The 18,708-nt window shown below is 40.8% G+C and overlaps 1 protein-coding gene across 1 annotated transcript in view; it reads right to left on the bottom strand.

The window, feature by feature from the left end:
- The window catches only part of cacna2d3a (calcium channel, voltage-dependent, alpha 2/delta subunit 3a), a 121,951-nt gene that overhangs the window by 34,298 nt on the left and 68,945 nt on the right, over positions 1-18,708 (bottom strand). The window contains exons 11-25 of the mRNA XM_056422484.1: positions 18,115-18,193; positions 14,862-14,995; positions 9,724-9,795; positions 9,317-9,397; positions 8,599-8,673; positions 7,362-7,445; positions 7,197-7,268; positions 6,498-6,559; positions 6,319-6,386; positions 4,902-4,947; positions 4,336-4,433; positions 4,129-4,222; positions 3,803-3,898; positions 3,542-3,663; positions 2,598-2,675 (exon numbers count right to left, since the gene is read on the bottom strand). Coding sequence (XP_056278459.1) covers positions 2,598-2,675; positions 3,542-3,663; positions 3,803-3,898; positions 4,129-4,222; positions 4,336-4,433; positions 4,902-4,947; positions 6,319-6,386; positions 6,498-6,559; positions 7,197-7,268; positions 7,362-7,445; positions 8,599-8,673; positions 9,317-9,397; positions 9,724-9,795; positions 14,862-14,995; positions 18,115-18,193 — 1,261 coding nt within the window. The remainder of the gene's footprint in view (positions 1-2,597; positions 2,676-3,541; positions 3,664-3,802; positions 3,899-4,128; positions 4,223-4,335; positions 4,434-4,901; positions 4,948-6,318; positions 6,387-6,497; positions 6,560-7,196; positions 7,269-7,361; positions 7,446-8,598; positions 8,674-9,316; positions 9,398-9,723; positions 9,796-14,861; positions 14,996-18,114; positions 18,194-18,708) is intronic.

Below are 18,708 nucleotides of genomic sequence, written 5' to 3'. Positions count from 1 at the left end.
AGTGAAAACTGGCCCTAACCGGCCCACGCTAAATTTGCATTCCAGCCTACATCTCTCCTCACATCTGACTCTCTTATATAAAATCAGCTTTGCAGACATCGCCCGATGTGACGGGCATGATTGTTATTACTGTACTCTAATATCAGCACCCAATGTATAAATAGGATCATCATGAAACCTTCTTACTGATTGGTCATTTTAAATTGCTGCTAAACAGCATTTTAGTGAATGCTATTATCTTAACCCTTGTGTTGCCTTAGGGTCATTTTGACCCGAATCAATATTACACCCTCCCCCCGCCTCTGGGTCATTTTGACCCGATTCAATGTTTCACCCTCCTGTTACCTTTATATTTACTAACATATTTTACCCTTTGGGTTCAATTTGACGCCAGCAATTAAAACCTCCAGAAAATTATTAGAATTAATATTGTTTTCCAAGTTTAAGTGTGAGGCACTTTATGTTTGTTTGTTGACTACCGAAAGAACACCGACATTAAACATTGAATGGGGTCAAATTAATCCTAAGGCGGGGGGAGGGTGTAATATTGATTCGGGTCAAAATGACCCTAAGGCAACACAAGGGTTAAAACAACAGAGATCAAGTCAGTAACAAATAATACCGTGGGCTGGTGTAAAGTGTGGGCTGAATGCGGATCGCTCTCCTCAAAATCTGATGGATGCTGGATGTGCATGTGTGTGTGTTTGTGTGTATCTGTGCGTGCATTGTGGCACCGCACAGACTCTCCCTTCTCTGTCCTTCTGCTCCAGTGGTTTCCCCCAGGCCAAGACTACCCACAATGCACTGCTTTCATGTCAACGCATTCAGGCACCATGAACTAATTCTTTTTCTCTGCCCTTTTAATTCTTCTCTTATTTTATCACTGCATTTGCAAAATATTTTCCACTTTCTTCCGTTTTTCTTCCCTCTGACCAGATGTTTTTTGTGATTACCCGACTGGCACTCACCTCATTTGTTGACAGGAGAACTGAAATAGATAATTATGAGAGGAAATGTTTATATAAGGCAAAATATATGCTCTATGTTCCAAATTGTTCTTTGGGCTGTGGAAAGGATTGCAATACTTCACATACTGTACTTTTTATTTTAATAGAACAACTCCCACATTGAAGATATTTCTACTGGGTTGCTGAAGCTATCAATGTAAAAAACACAGCTTTGCCCAGTTCAGATGCGTACTACCTGGTTTGGCGGGGGCCCTCTGTGGCCAGGAAACACAGAGATCAATAACATTCGTTGTAAATCATGTCACTCGGCCGATCAAACATTCTGTATTCTGATAAGTACACGACTCCAGTGAGATTCACACAGAGACCCAAGAGTCAGAGAAGTACGTGAGTCAGAGAAGTTAATTCACATGGCGTTCTCCAAAAAGAGAACGGTGGTCAGTGAGACCAGAGTCGTTCACCATGAATCGATAGAATCTATTATTCATTCTTCCCACGGCCAGTATGTCTCGTATGTTGACAAACCGTGGCATTTATAAAAAGTGACAATGTGAAGCGCCACCACGACGTGATAAAGCACAAATATTTTGACCACCAATTTAATACTGAAATTAAGGCACAGAAATAAAATATATAAACCTAACAGCCCAATAGGATCAGAATCCTAATACATTAGTTATTTGTACAACAATGCTGTAAACAGAGAGTTGAATTGAGCTGAAACAAGCGCTTTCAATAAGCACAGATAAAGTCAATGCACCCAAATTTCTCTTTTTAGAAGATGAGAAGAACATAATATCGTGGCTTTTTTTAACTTCACATCTGATTTAACTGAATTTAACGACAATTCAGTTCAATTAATTTTTCAAAAATTAAGTATTGTATTTTAAGGGTCGACATTATTAGAGTATGTATTATTTATAATTCAGAAATAATTAAATTCTGTTGAGATATTATTCAGTTGAACTTTTTTTTAATTTGACAGTCAGTTGTTCACTTCGTACAGATGTAAAAACAAGAATGAATGATGTCATGTCACAACTTTCCTAAAGATAATGCCCCAATTACAATCTCTATCCTAAACCAAATTTCTCCCTTTATTCCATTTAATCTGCACTTTCTTTCCTCTATAACTAAGTTGATGGCAAAGAAAGCAAGTGCTGTTCTTCATATCATCAACTTGCTGAGTGCACTAAGTTGCACTATATGGGTGTGACAGGGTGGGGCTTCTGAGTCGCCAGGGCGTGAGATGAGGCAGGCCACCATGAAATCCTCTCGGCCCCAATATGCCTTAAATAAGCAAAAGGCTAACAACGAATGCACAAAAGACGTTTATGAAACCGGCCTCTATTATTATATGGAGGCATGAATACTCTACGACTTAAACGTCTGCACTCTCGCCTTCCTCTGAGCATACGCTCAAGCAGCGCATGGACAAACCAAGCAGCACAGTCAGTAAATGTAGGCAGGGAGTGTTTCAACTCAAAAAAAGGAAAATAAGTATGGTTAGACAACTGCAAGGCCGGGAAAACAAAGCCTACATAGCAGTGTAAGAAGAGAATATCTCCGCCTCTGTCAATGTAGAAGTGTGTGTGTGAGAGAAAAAGAGCCACTTGAGTCCCCACTTACCCGCAGCTATGGGTGATTTCCTCTCATCCAGAAGCTGAATGGCGGTGCTGGCCAATACAACACTCTTGTTTTCTGATCCTATGCCACACACATAAAATCCAATATAAGCGCAACACGCACAGGCACACACACAGAGTTCACATCAGATATCATAATTCCACATTAGTTCTGAATTGACCACAGGGTGTTTAAAGAGCGACACAAAGAACATAAATAGCACAGTGTACTATTTCATGGCTACAGCTAACTGCCACGGTCCTGAGAGGAAGAGTGCATCCAAGGCAATTCCGGCAAGTAAATAAGATCACTTGTATTAGCTGGCACTAATGGAGCGCCTGAGGTTGAGGACAGATGAGAACACATTCCCCCTTTAGAAGAGAAACCATTTTGTGGAGACATAGTTAAACTGAAACTGCGTGAGGTGCTTGTGTGTGTGTGCATGTGTGCATGTGTTTGTGTGTGTGCGTGCACGTGTGTATGTACTTTTTTGTAAGTGTGTGTCGATAAGTGTGTTCTGGCCAAGTCACAATGGAAAGGGTTGAACCTCCTCCTAACGTATCTTATTTCAACCCACAGCAATCAGTCCTGTCCACAAGAACACAGCCCAGAATTAATAAGAGAGGAAGGGGAGGTAGAGACGCATGGCTAGAGAAAACGACCAAATATGGGTGAAAGAAGAAACGAGGGGATAAAGGAAATTTGAAAAAGGCCCTGTTAAATCATCTGAGTATGACATTTTAATTGTGCATTTGAGCAGATGTGAGTGTGTTTATTATGGTGGTGCCAGTCTCACGGTGACATCAGTTTCATTATAGCGCACCACTAATGGAGACTGTGTTGAACTGAAGATCATTCAAAGGTAATAACTGACTTAGCCCAAAAAATGTTTACTTTGTGGAGATAATTGATTCATCAGCTTTTGAAATTGTAAATGTACAACTAACCTGAGTTGAAAGGGAGAGAGTAAACAAAGGTCCCAGGAACTTGTTCCGCGGCTCTCTTGTACCACAGGGGAAAGTGATCGCCGTTAAACACCCCCTCTTTGTCTTCAGCCGTCAGAAAGTCTCTTGAAGCAGACGGGAAACAGAGTTGATGAAAAAAAAGACACCAATCACAATATATCTACTGATTGGAACCATAAACAAAAAGACAATGAATACATGCACTGCGAAGCTTAGAGATGTGGATACATTCAGCATACTTACTGGTTTGTTAGCTCGTCAGGCACCACAAACAGGTTAATTCTGGACAGGCCTGTTCTTGAGCCCAAGTAGGCTATCTCCACCCCTTTATCAGAGTTCCTGTGTAGAACAACAAAATACAGTAACCTACATTTGTGCATAATCATAATTTGCAATCAGCATCAATAAAACAGAAAAGAGCCATTTTTAAAGAGCTGGAGATTTTAGTTTTTCTGTAAAGGTAATTTCATGCAAATATTATTACCATTTTTATTAACATTTAATTTCTGCAAATGTGTGTAGCATTCTGATAAGAACATGGAAAAGAAAGAGTAGAGTGGATCACACACTCAGACTTATTGAGCACGAGGCTCGTCCAGTAGGCCTCCAAAGGGGCAGTCACCACCGTGTCAAAGAGAACCTCCTGAATCAGCTCCTTATCGCCTAACAAAACAAATATATACATATGTCTCCACCAACCAGCCACAATACGTGACACATATTTAATTATTTGAGCAGAACGAGGAATGGAGGATGTATAGAAGAGTTTTACTAACATTGCAGGTGGGGTTCGTGACCACTGAGGTAGAGTTTGATTGCCTCCATCTGGGACAAGTAGCGGTGCTCTGGGTGCTCGTCGGTGTTGCAGTACGTCCTGCAATATAGACAACAATGGACATTAATTGCATCCCACACAGACATAATTGGCAACAGCTATTTTAAATCTGATCTTTTGGATGAAGATGGGACATACAGTCCATTTTATTTCAGTTACTCTTGTATTGCAAGGCATCTATGATGAATACAACGTGAAGTATAAACAAAGAAGGTTTTTTTCCCTTTTACATTTATTAGTTTGAAAAGCATTCACAGTCATTTATTTAGATGTTGGTTCCCAATCCTGGTGACCACAAAGTATCACGTGACACAAACTATCAACTCAAAGTCCTGCAGATTACATAGCTTTTATATAACTATTATATTGCAGTTAGATTGTAGATCTTTTTGATTTTACAAGTACATCATGTTTTTAGGATATAGTCCTATCAGAGTGTGCCATAAATAAGGTATTTGGATTATATCGTCAGAACAGAAACATACAGCATCACCGACAAACTCTCACCATTCATCTGCCAGCGCGACATCGGGATGCTCCAAGTCATGAAGTCCTGGGACAAAATAAGAACTATATATCTCATATCTTATATATAACTTAAGAAGCAAAAGAACTCAATACAAACTCATAATAATAGGGGTAGGCATATACACCTTAAATGCACACACATACACTCTTAAACACACACACACACCAGAGTTGATAAATGTGTTTTTTGAATGGATGTGATAGGTCTGATTGGATCAGGAAGAGCCAAGTCATGCTCAGAGCGTTCTGCATGATGGACATGTTTAGAGAAACACTCCTACATAGACACACACACACACTCGGCATGAATATTAACAGACATGAAGCTGGAGATGAAAATACACACACACTGAGGCACACGTAGGCCCGGGCGCACATATGCACTGTGAAGACACACCTGAGGAGCCACTAGATAAATATTTAACTTCCTCTCTAATTGGGGCTTTCAAGTTCATTATCACAACATTAACATTGCATGTGTGTGTGTGTGCGTGTGTGTGTGTGTGTGTGTGTATTTGTGTGAGGGTGAGAGATTATGCTACTTTCTTACTAACATAACACATTTATATCTATCGTACGTTTTTCCTTTATGTTTTTACAGTATTTCTAAATTACAATTACTCTGAAGATTAAAACCATATGAATATGAATGAAAAAATTAAGTATTTCAGCTAATTAAACTACCCAACAGTACATAAAATAGTTAAAGCTATTTATACCTCAACTAGTTAAAACAGTGGCGTACTTATTACATGTTAATCCATTAGTAATACCAATACTATAATATAATAATATAAAGATCTGAAAAGGTTTGTAGTACTTTCACTTGCAATACTTTTGTAATGTTAGTGGCTCCATCCAGTTTGTGAAAAGGCCCACTTAAGCTTATATTAAGTGCATAATTAATGCTTGCTTTGAGTGCTTCAACTTCAGTACAGGTTTCTTATTGATTTGAATCTGTAACAAAAAAAAGTGAAAATTAAGCACTATAATTAAGTATGGTAAATAAATTGATCCTCATAAAGCTTTATGGCTTTAATTAAATTACCTAACATTAAAAAAATTAAATGTAAATCATATAAAAGAAATATTCCTATTTTCCACTTTATAAATGGCTCTAATAAGTACAGTATGTTGATAATATTTGTTTTTACCACAGTAACATTCTGAAAGCAGGATTGTATATTGTAATGTGGTATTGATACATGTTTTTCTTCATTAAAGTATCTGGAAACTTCCACCACTGGAGCTCAGAAAAGAAGTGTTAGCTGAGTGTGAAATACAGATACAAAGAGTATGAAAGAGAGAGAGAGAGAGGGGGAGCATAATAGACAAAAATGATACTTGAAAAATGTTAAAGTGAGGTAAGCAGAAGTGAAAAGGGAGGATTACCTACCTTCCTCCACTGTGACATTCCCTCTAAAAAAATACTTCCCATGGCCTCTGGAAAGAGCTACCCCTAGACTAAAAACAAATGACAAAAAATGTTTCTCAATTGACAACTCACCAGTTCTATTTCGTACAAAGAAACACTGACTAAGTATTCTTTTGTTGTTCACTGTTCTCTCCAGTTACCTGAAAGGAGTTCCCTTGATGTTTGTGTAATAGTAATCATTATGCAACACTAGAACACGTTTCTGAAATAAAAGAGATGCATACATGTTATTGTATGCTGCAGTAAACAGTAGGCAGTGTGATGGCAGTTATCTGATTTGATTTCCTGCACTCTGGCTCCATCTAGTGGTGCAGGAAATTCCCTGTTGTGGTTGTCACATGACCTGCTACGTCGTAGAGGGATATGCGTTTAAGATAAGGATTGTTAATATGCATCTATGTACATTTGAGTCTGTGCGGGTGTTCAATTGACATATTGAATGCTTAATAATCAGGCAAATGTATAATGCTCTTTACGAAGCTTTGAAAATGCAAAGTGCATGCATGCACACACAAACACACGCACACACACACCTGAATGCCCCCCCCCCCCCCCCCCTGATAGGAAAGTGGTAAAAGAGAATCATTGGGCTGCTGTCTCTCCCGTACTTAGCAGCATGTGCTTGGTGGAGATAACGGGCTCACACTCACAGACAGACACACACCCGTGCTGCAGAGCAAACAAAATTGGAAACAAAATCCCTTAGTCAATCTTGTACAAAACTGTGCCAAGTGTGACAACCCCCTGGCACAGTGGATTCTCCCTGCTGAGTATCTTCCCTTTGAGACCATCAGGGAGGCGCCTATTTGTGTGTGTTTGTAGATTCATGGATTCCTCACCCCTTTGTCAACACTCTTCTTCACCTCCATTGAGAAAGTCCCTGTCTTCCTGTTGACCATGGCATTTCTCAGCTAGCGGCACAAAGTACATAACACATCTTAAACATCATATTTGCATTGAGAGGTACTGTTCTGATGCTTAATGCAGCTTTACAAGTGTCTTACCGTGTCATCCTTATCCTCCCATTCCACCTCAGACAGATCCACACTGCTGTATTTGGGCTTCCTTCGCTTCTTGCCATCTCCATACTGAACACACAGGCCCATGTGAACACGCATGCATGCAGAGACAGATACTGCCGAATACTGCACCATACTAGGGATGCAACTCATGTTCATTTTGTTTTATCATCATTCCTCTATTTTTATGACTTATTATATTTGTCATTGAAATCACAATTTCCAAGAGCCCAATGTAACATTCTCAAGTTATTTCTTTTGTTCAAAGTCCAGAATAACTACAAGCCAAAAGCAGCAAACAAATGACAATAATGGACATACATAATGTATTTTCTTTCAGGACAGGGTGCAGTTAGATTAGCTAAGCACAGATATTGGAAGCAGGAGGAAAGAGTCAACCTATCAGCACATTGAAAGCACAAAAACAACAAGTTGTTGTTTTAAAGGGAGTTCATTTAGTTTCAATACTGTAGCTATGCAATATGAATTGACTTTTTGTGGTTGCTTCATACTTAACAGACAAATGTGATCTTCTCATAACTCTTGGCAAACAACTACACTAAGTGTATTCCCTACCATGTCAATATATTCCTTTAATCACGTATGTGTGAGTCCCCCTCTTCATTCATCTGTCAGTGAGGACAGACTCCCAGCCCTCATTAGTTGTTAAACGTTGTTTATTATCATCTTTAATTAGACTGCGATTAAACCATCTGGCTGTCTGTTCTCTCCTCTTCTCTTCTTCTCACTTCCCTCCACATCACCTTGCACCTATTGTCACGTTAAGCAGGTTCCCTGCGCTTGTCACCCTTCCTCCCCTCCCTCTCTGCACTCTCTCCCCTCATCCTCTTGTGAGAGGAGTGAGTGTGTACAATAGAGTTAATCACAGCCATTCACAAGCGGTATCTCTGTCTATTCACAGAGCAGCGGAGGCCTGAAACACACTCTCCTCATCTACATACCACCACGCAGCCAATACACACAAGCTGCACGGCACATGGTGAAGCTACACACTCATTTTCGATGTCAATCGGCATCGCAATATGACAACAAAATCATTAAATGACTTGCCATGAACTCAAGAGTTAGTATTCCTAGTGCAAAATAAATGTATACATTTTAACTTCAATCTGTGCACCCTATTCGGGAATGTTATGATAATGAGGTTTGTACTCAGTTAACTTGTTACGGGCACCTGAATGGAACTGGAGGTAATACTCACAATTGGCCGTAGATCTGGATGGGTGAGGATGTAGCCGTTGTTGGTGATTGCAAAGGCGTAGCCGTGAATACCCAGCTGGGAAGGATACACCACAGACACACACACACCGAATGGATGCATGACAATCCGTACGAAATTGTAAATCGGTGCTAATCAATCTCTATTGTAATTTTTTAATAGTATATTTGTCTTTGTGTTAAAACTCACAGAACTGCATACTGCAACAAGTGTGGTTTGATTAATCTAAGTCTGTACAAATAACACGCTTTCAAATGTCAAAATCTTACACCTAACCAAGCTGCAGATCCACACGTACAAGAACTCTGCACAGGGGATGTGGCGGGAGACACCGTCATAATGCATCGTGTACACTGCTCCTGGCATTATTGGACTTACAGAAGGAGCTGTGAATAATCAGTGTCAAAACTCATTCAAAACCTTTATCTACTAATGGATTTGGCATTTTATTACTGCACTGGCATATGTGCAGATATACAAATCCTTGAAAGTAACTCGCATTATTATTATTTTTGTGCAGATTTAGCTTCCAGATGAATGCCACAATCACAAGGCCCAATCATTTGGTTAAAAAAAAAAAAAAAGATATATGGTGTAATATAAGTATAAAAGGTTTGATGCCATAGAGGTGCATCTCATTTAGCCATTGAGGTCTTTAATAATGTGTCGGAATGTAATTAAGTGATGTTGGGAGCCGTACCTTATATTTGGGGATGGTTTTGAGCAGCTCAGAGACAGGTACGTCTGTCCCAACAACCCCGAGCAGAATGCCACGGTTTCTCTGGAAGCACACATATTATGAATATTATGTAATTGCATTTGAAAGGTTATTAAACAACACAGTATCTTACAGAGCCACTGTTCATGATATCTATCAATAGTTTATATGTAATTAGTGATGCTCTGCTGTATTGTAATTTACAGACTAATCAAACTTAAATTAGTTTCCATCAAAGACAAACAGTTAACCATTATTTCACGCCTAATTCCCAGTGAGTTATGCAAAGTTTTCAATTAAGCTAAACTGTTTGTTGGAGAAAACTAATTGGGTAAACATAATTGACAGCGGATGTGCTATTGCTTGCATAGCATTTGATGTGCACTTACAGTCTCATTCTTGGTACTGAACACTGGCATGGCCACAGTGGTCATCAGAACCGTACCTTGACCGTCATCTAACTGAGTCATGAGAGAAGAAAAGTGAAAGATAGCAGTTGAGAGGGTAAGAAAGATAAAGAGAGAGGGGGGGGGGGAGGTAGAAGAAGGAAACTAATGATGAAACAGTATCTTTAAGGTAACTTACACAACACATTGCATGGTATCAAGCACATTGTATGAATCTTGTCACACTCAGTCACACTCAGGCTGCTTTACTCTCGCTCCTTCAGAAGTGAACCTGATAGGAACTCTGCAGCATACCTAGTCATATTATCTTCTTGAGGGACCTACAAAACTTCCATGACATGTTTTATTCATGTTAATTATATGCCTTAAAATGTGTTCAATCACCAGCATGCCTTTGATCTTTTGCAGAATAAGCTTATCCAAAGGCAGTGATTCTAGTTTGGATCTAGGATATCTTCCCTCCCTTAAAGACTGCTGGAATAATTATGATATTTATCTTTCCAGCGGCTTTCTATATCGATATCTATCAGAGATTAAAGCTTGACACTATTATAAAGATACTGGAGGAAGGCTTCCCATTCGGCAAAAAGTTTATGTTTAAGTCACCACAAGTAATTGGTCCATTAAGTTCAATATGAATCTCAGAACACAATGCACAGTTGTGTTAAGTTTGAGATGACAACCTACAATATTAATCATGTTGCATATGACCCTTTTCTGCTGCAGCAATAGATAGAAAATGTGTCTATTAGACAGAGTTTAATATGAGATCCCATACTTTCGCTGAACGAGATATCCTATTCGACCCAGTCCCCTTAAATGAACATAACACACTTCCTGAAAACTCTTTTCTCCGGTGCTCACCCCTCTTTTACCTCCAGTAATAATAGGTAATGACAGGAAATGCTCGCATGCATGCTGTCTCCCTCAGACAGAGGCAAAAGGTGGATTTGTGACGTGTGCTCAGACAGCTCGTAATAGCAATCCAGGACGCAGAATTTAACTTCAAAGAAAGAACAAAACACTCCTAACAACAGCTTCTGCAGCAATGGACCGCCTTGCTGCTGGTGAACAGGATCGATAATAGGACAGCAAAACCAAGCAGAGCCTTCTATCTCCAAGTTTAGATCTTTTGGGTCAAATATCATCGGTGGGCAAACGTATGAACCGACATGTGTTGTGTTTCCCCATGAGCTGTTGAGAAGCAGTCCTATCAAATGTGTACTTTGTGCACCTTAACATTAACCTAACATGCTGTTATTTTCAGTATTTCTGCATTCGGTGTGAATCAGGCTTGCCCAGCTGCTCTGGAAAATGACACACTATAATTAAGCAGATAACAAAAGCAACCGCATCTGTATGATTCAAAGCCAACTGCACATCCACAGAGCATCCTCACTTACCATATGCGAGACCTATGCTTCATTATACAAACCCGGGAGAGGAAAAGAGACTTATGCACTCGCTCCCCGCTGCCACAAATACCCACACATGCCCGCACCCTCAGATATACCCGCCCTGCCCTATGTTTGCTGTCTCATAGGACACCTTGTAATCCATGTTGCTTTGACAAGTTGTATTCTGGTGGACGAGGTGACCCATGTTTCCTTGGAGACCAGCTTTAATAATGTTGGTGTGAGCCAAAACTCCCCGTAGGTCCCTTTGAGTAAACGGACATCGAGCCAAAGGGGAGCAGAGATGGCACAGATATGGTACATCTAAGCTCTCAGTTGCTTCAGTCACAATCAACACTTTTGCTTTGAAATGGTGAAGTTTATGTTTATCCATCACAACATGTTCAGGGGTGACCCCGAATATTCCCCTGTTCGATAAAAGGAGCCTTATTTGAAAATGGGGTAATAAAAAAAGACTCATTCATGAATAAAAACATTACTATTTATTATATATGTTATATATTTATGTTATATATGTATGTATTGACCAGAGCACTTGATATATTTTGAATAAGATAAATGTTCTCTCCAATCAGCTGGGGAAGGCTTGGAGAAACAGCCTTTTGCTGGTTTCTTTCTTGTTTGACTGTTCCTTCGCTTCTGTTATTTCCCTGGGTATTGATACAATGGCGAAAATTAAATTAGGAACGAAAGTTTCATGTATAACAACAAAAATGCAAACAGGATAAGGAACCATCGGCCGCATGGACAGCGCCGCTAAACTACACACCGACGCACACACATCCACGCGCACACACCCTTCATACAGCAAACAGCTCTGCAATAGTAAAATGTATTTGAACCAATAATGTTGTTTTTACTATTTTCTATAGATACATACAGTATATCTTTAACAGCAAGGGATTTCAGTCAACTTTAGGCAAGATCTGACCAATCAGATTTGACCACGCAAATTCTGAGTTGGAGACACCCACAGAACTTATGAAGAGCTTACTACTTCAATTCATCATGCAATGATAATCAACTGCTTACAGCATTCTCGTGTGTCTGGCTTCATCCTTTAGTATCAATCCAAATCAAAAAGTATTAATCTTGTTGAACTTCAGTGCAAAACCCCTCTGCATCCTTCTTTACATCCTCTAAGTTATCTTTCCAACTTTGTCTTCAAATATCTTACATTCTCTCTCTCTCCCTTCCTACACTCGCCCTGTAATATCCCCTCCACTGCGTGATCCTCTCACCCCCATCTCCCTCCCATCATCCCTGTGCTCCTGTGTCAGTTCATCCGACAGAGTGGGAAACAAAGGCAAATGAGGCAGAGAATGATGGATGAAGCTGGCGAGACGAGGGAAAGGGAGGAGAACAGGAGAATAGGGGAGAGCACAGGTGGGGGGAGAAGAGCTGGAAAGGGAGGCAGAGGAAGAAAGGGGAGAGGCTATAGACAGACGATTGGGTCACACTGAGAGAGATGGAGCAGAGAGGAAAAGAATGGTACAACTGGAAAGATGATTCACATTAGCTATGGAATATAAATACCAGATTCTCATCACTTTCCAAACACTGAGTCCGGAGTTTTGGCAACTTCTGATCAGACACAATCACCATGCAAGGTGTGTGTGAGGACTGTTCCGATTGTGCGCTCCGAGAACCGAGGTCAGCGCTGTGCTTGGATGGATATATGCAAAGAAGCAGTGCAGATTCCTCGATAATCCCAATTATCATCTCTGACAATGTGATATCTATTTCTGTTTTCTGCTGAGCAGCTTCGATGTCAATAAGCTTGGATCTATTCCACTAACAGTGCTATGTCAGACACATGGCCTGCCAGCTGTCTAATGGGACTGCTCTGTGCTCAGCTCATGCTGATGGGGGGGGGGGGGGGGCGGCAGAGCACTCTTCTGTTCCACCATTATCATCATTGTTATGATTATAGAGCTGCTTATCACATATGATTCACAAAATACTGAGAAATAAAACACTGAAAATGACAAATCGGCACCAGAACATATCATCCCACCAGTCATTATAGGCTATTGGATTTTCACCCAAAAGATGACAAAAAGATTTTCCTGGGGAATCCTACCAAGACAAATAACGCAGGCAATCTTGTTTTTCACACCAAAGTCACAAAAGAACAAAAACATAGCCTCACATTTACACAAATGGTCACACCGCCAGCCCCGGAGATACTGGAAAAGCACAGCCAACACAGCATCACTAATGATGAATGATTGTGAGCGTGTGCACAGACGTGTGCTTGATCAGACGTGCAGAGTAGAGCGATCAACTGAACCTTTGACAACCACAACGCATGTTTGAGTCAGGAAGTTGAGGAGCGACGTAAGACACTGACACACAAGAAAATGCCATGGGTCAGTATGGTAGTTAGTTCACCCAAATGATACCGTCATCTCGCAGAGACCAGAGACCAAAACGCACATGCACATGAAATGCACATGAACACACACCAGGCCTCAACACAGCACAAATACAGCGATGACCTCAAATCAGATGTTTTTTGTTTTACCTTTTGTGCTTGGGGGAGCTAAGGAGAACAGATTAAGGAGGAGGGGAGGAGAGAAAGGGTCAATACGTTTGTGGATAAGTGTTGGAAAGCCTTTTCAGTGCATTTTCCACTGAATGGAGTGCCAGCATCTGTGGGCGTGTAAAATCCACTGAAATTGACTTTGACTGCAACTTTAAAAACAGTGACTGTGTCAAGAGAGGAGAGCTATGTGGCTGGGAGGGTCACAGCAGAGGAAACAACACTTAAGCTGTTTGTGTTGAGTCAGTGTTGGATGAATGTACTTGGACTGTGATAAATGGATGGGGATAACGAGGGCAAAGAGAAGGGAATAAGCTGAGAGAAACAGAAAAAAGTAAAAGGAATATGAAGAGGATCGCAGAGAGAAAGAATCCATTTTCATGCAGTGTTTGTTGATAGCGGTTTTCTGCGAGAGGGCACTTGCCTTTGTCTCCTTCCATTTTTGAAGCTCTTTCTCATAATCCATTCGAAAAAATAGTAAAAGACAAATGGCTTCTATTTATTCTTTATGGCCAAGCACAAGAACCAACAAAAGAGAAGCATTGTGCATGCATGAAAACTCCAGTATATTGTGTGCATATTGAGGTTGAGAAGAGGATCCTATTTATTTGATAATGACATTATCCTTTGGGGTGTTTTCGGGATGATACTGTCTGTGCCACAGAACTATAAAGCATATACAGGGAATTTAGCAATGCATGTGATTGTATGAGCTTGCAGCAATATCAGAGGGAAAATGAAGTGTATCTGACCACGTTATGAGGTTGAGATATTATAGACAAACTCACCAATGTGCCACAGTGTGTTCTACTCGTGCTACACAACTCCCAAACACACACAGCAGGCACATTGACTTAATGGTTCCATCTGTTGCTCACACACACTTTCAAACATTCAGTCTGAGACGCACGAAGGGAAAACACAGTGTCAGGTCTCCGCTTGCATTTTATCACTAATATTCTTCTTTGGATTAAATAAGTCCATCCTGAAGATGCAAATGTACTTTTTGGTGCATTATTACGTTTTCTGAGAAGAATAAACAGAAATCTTTGAATCGACCAAAGAATATTCTGGGTCCACAAGTCAGTGTGTGGTTGTGTGATATGTAAAGACTGTGGGAACTGGAATCCAGGACCATGGAAGTCATGGTATCAACTCACAGTGCTGTCGATGTAGGCCTCAGTCCACACCGTGTCGTGCTCCCGGTCGATCACCTTGGGACGACTCAGCACGTGGAGATACTCCATCACATTCTCCTGCATATCTGCCAATGTGGAAATCTGAGTGAAGTAGCCTGTTGGGCAGAGAGAGGAGAAAGAGGAGGGAAATGACGATACATCATTTAACTTCGATGATTGTGAACCATGGACTAACACACTATGCTGCCATGAAGCAGAGATTGGATGTACATTCTCTGTCTCAAAGCTGTTTCACATTGCAGAAAGTGTCCCATCCACTATCAGCGTGGCTATATAATCCAAGCCATCACTCCCATTTTATTTACCTCTGTATCAAACCACAGAAACTGCATCTGGAATTCCGTATGGTAAGCAGCAGATATTTGCTTGATGAAGCAAAGAGACACCTAGATATATAAGTTATAGCAAAAAAATACCTTGCGAGTGAGAGCAAACCAGCATGGGTTTGTGAATGAGTAAGTTATATGTAAATGTCAACGAAAAGCTGTTTCCGTTAAACCAAATGCGATGCCATTTCCATTGTGGTAATGTCCCCATTATGACACTAATGTCAATGCGCAGGTAATATACTGTTATTTTATACTGTTATGTCAGCAGGGGGGCAGAGTTGGGAGCAGAAAGAGAGGGAATCAGGACAACAGTAAGGCAGAGGGAGAGAGAGGACAAGACGTGACACTGAGAATAAGGGAAAAAAAGAGACCACCACATGTCCACCCATCCAAAAAAACAACAAACTGCCTCCAACACCGTGAGGCAGGCATGGAGAAAATCATAGGAAATAGATTTTGAAGTCATCGTTCCTGGCAACGACCTTTACCCCAGAGGGAGTAAAAGAGCTAGAATCTAGATACAACACACAGATCCATGAAGGCTGCCATATACTGTATCCTACCAAATAACTAAAAGTAGAATCTATCATTGATAATACAAATTTAAATCTGCAACACGATCACGGTACACCAACACTGGAAGAATTAAAGCCAAATGATTACAGCGAACACAACAAGAATGCACTTGCTCCCGAACTTGACCTGGAAGTGAACCTCGAGAACTTCCTCCTTTTCATCCTCAAAGACATTTGGTTTTGGCTATTATTCCAGCAGAGAGTACAATGACAACACACACATACAGACTGGCATCGCACACAAAGCGAGCTGCCTCAGTCTCACTGCATCGTTCATCACTGTGGTCAGTGAAGAATGACTGCTCCCTCTGGAAGGCTGAGGGCATCCTTCAGGCTGAGCCACCGGGGCCATTGAGATGAGCCGGGGAGAGAAACAATGAAGGCTCTCTCCTTTCAGTGACATGGTACACCTGTCGTACACACAGGATAGGGCAGCCACAGCATGGTCGAGTTAGGATGACGCCATTAATAACCTTTGAAAGGACCTTGGTCCGGGTGATATGCAGGCAAAAATACATAACAAGATGTCCTAATTCATGTATATCCACATATGATTGAACAACAAATTCTAAAACTATGGGCAATAAATAGAAAATCCATACAATTTACTTGACATAACAGATTATTTGTTTAACACATGTAAAATGTGTGTAAAATAGTTCCAGTTAGTTAGTGCCTCTCATACATGGCTGATGGTAACACTAGGAAGGCTTTGCCAACGCTTATCATTTATCTTCTGTGGCTGTAAATGTTAAATGGACTTATACTTTTATAGCGCTTTGCTATTTTTCCGATCTCTCAAAACGCTTTACCACTTCATAGCATTCACCCATTCATACACTGATGGCAGGGGCTACCAGGCAAGGCACAGCCTCAGAAGCAATTTGGGGTTTCGTGTGTTGCCCAAGGAACGCCACTCCTCTGATTGAAGGACGGCCCGCTCTGGCACTCGACCACAGTCGTGCTGATAACTGTGCGAAATTCAGGACAAGACATAGAAGACAGGTCAAAAGTACGGTAGCTGGAAAATGACACTTCCCAAAGACAGATCCACACACATTGGGAGAGCCTCTTGTTGCCACAAAGGGTTGTCAATGCCATTTTTGATTGGTTGCCAGTCTCAAGAGTACAGATCATCTGTACTATGAGGGCCGACACCAGGAAAGTGAAAGATGAAGAAGAGAGTGTAGTTTGACAGGCGATCTCGTATTGTTGAGACCGTGATGGACAATGAATTATAACCCTCATACACCCTCAACAATTTTGAGTTTTGTTTCTGTATTCCCTTGTAAAACCAACCGGTCAATCACGCTCAATTTGGCTTTGGGCAAAACCAACATGCTTTTCTTGTTAGTGGGCAACCTGAGGCGTTCTCACATGCACGGCCTGTTTGTTGCTGGTACAGCCGTAAGGCTGAGCGGTAATTAAATACCCTTGACCTGAAATAATGGCCATAAGGCCAGAAGTGCAGTGACAGTGCAGACAGCATTACACTAAACCTTACTTTCACCTGCAAAACCACTAAAAGTAAAACAGTGAAGAAGTAAAACCAATTTCTCTGTTGCATTTTGGAATAGAGATGTTGACCCTGAGGAGCAGAGCAAAGACTGTTCAGCAGAGGTCCTAGAGGCTGTGGAAGATGTCACTGTCACAAGCCGGATACATCATGCAGCACACAAACATACATGTATGTAGCATCACACACACACACACACACAGGTCTCATCATCGCTATTAACACCCTCAAACGGACTGGATGGGTTCTCTGATATCACTTCCAAGCTTAACTGTGGATGCCCTTGTCCTCTTATCTACACACAAATAAATAGACACACACAGCTAATAACACATGCACAACCCTTGTGTGACCTATGGCTTGTCTGTGTTATCTACAGCAGCTTGAGGAAAGGAAGCCAGCCTGTCTCGGTCACCCACCTCTCAGCTGAATTTAGAACCTGAAGGAAAGTGCTCACCGCACCGAGACAACCATGACCACACACAGAGCAGCTGGAAAGTGGCGTACCGTCAAAATAGTTTGGACTTGAGGCTGAGAGGAAGATGTAATGCGACATATCTGGTCTCTGCAACTGGAAGCAGCTGCCTGCTGTCACATACACATGTTTATACTGATGAGCACTGACAAATATGTCAATGCAACTACACAGACAAGTATTCCAAAAACCCTGAACAAATCCTGAGCTCCTGATGTATTAATTTGCAGCTGACAGCAGCATGCAGAAATTTTCTTCTGCAAGAAATGATAAGTAGAGAAAAAGCACAGGGGTCTATGCATATGTTGAAAGATCCCACCTTTGTTAGCACATGCCATCCATTTCAGATTATCTGCGAAGGCTGACTCTCGACCAATCAGGTACGGGAATATGCGGACCTGCGGAGAGAAAGCAGATAGTTTATGTCAGTCATTTTAATCGCATTTTGACCACACCACCATATAGAAGATAATACTGTCAAAGCCAGCCGGAAGGCTGAGTCTTTATCTCCCAGTGATTAGCAGGCCCTTTCTTCCTGTTTAACAGAATCGAAGATGGACTCAGGGATGACTTCTTCCCCTTTGGATTATATTTTAAATTTAAATAATTTAAATATGTTTTTATCAACTGAAGAAATTAAACTATTAAGGATGAACAGAACAAATTTAAAAATAAGTATAAAAAGAATCTGCAGAAGCGTAATGCATTCACTTGAGAAAAAGATAATAATTTGCCCTTAACATGATAATGTTTTTCAAAATCCTTAGAGAAACTCTCATTTAGTTGAGAGCTTCATTTCATTGAAGCAAACCTGCCTAGTTAGTTTAATTCAGTTTAATTCTAGTTTGAGAGATCGCATTGCAGTTGTTTAGACGTAAAGCTCATTGTTCTCTGCTTTACATTGCAGTATTTC

Source organism: Pseudoliparis swirei, chromosome 9 (assembly GCF_029220125.1).
Source record: "Pseudoliparis swirei isolate HS2019 ecotype Mariana Trench chromosome 9, NWPU_hadal_v1, whole genome shotgun sequence".
Taxonomy (NCBI): Eukaryota; Metazoa; Chordata; class Actinopteri; order Perciformes; family Liparidae; genus Pseudoliparis; species Pseudoliparis swirei.
This window is presented reverse-complemented; position numbering and strand designations above follow the sequence as displayed.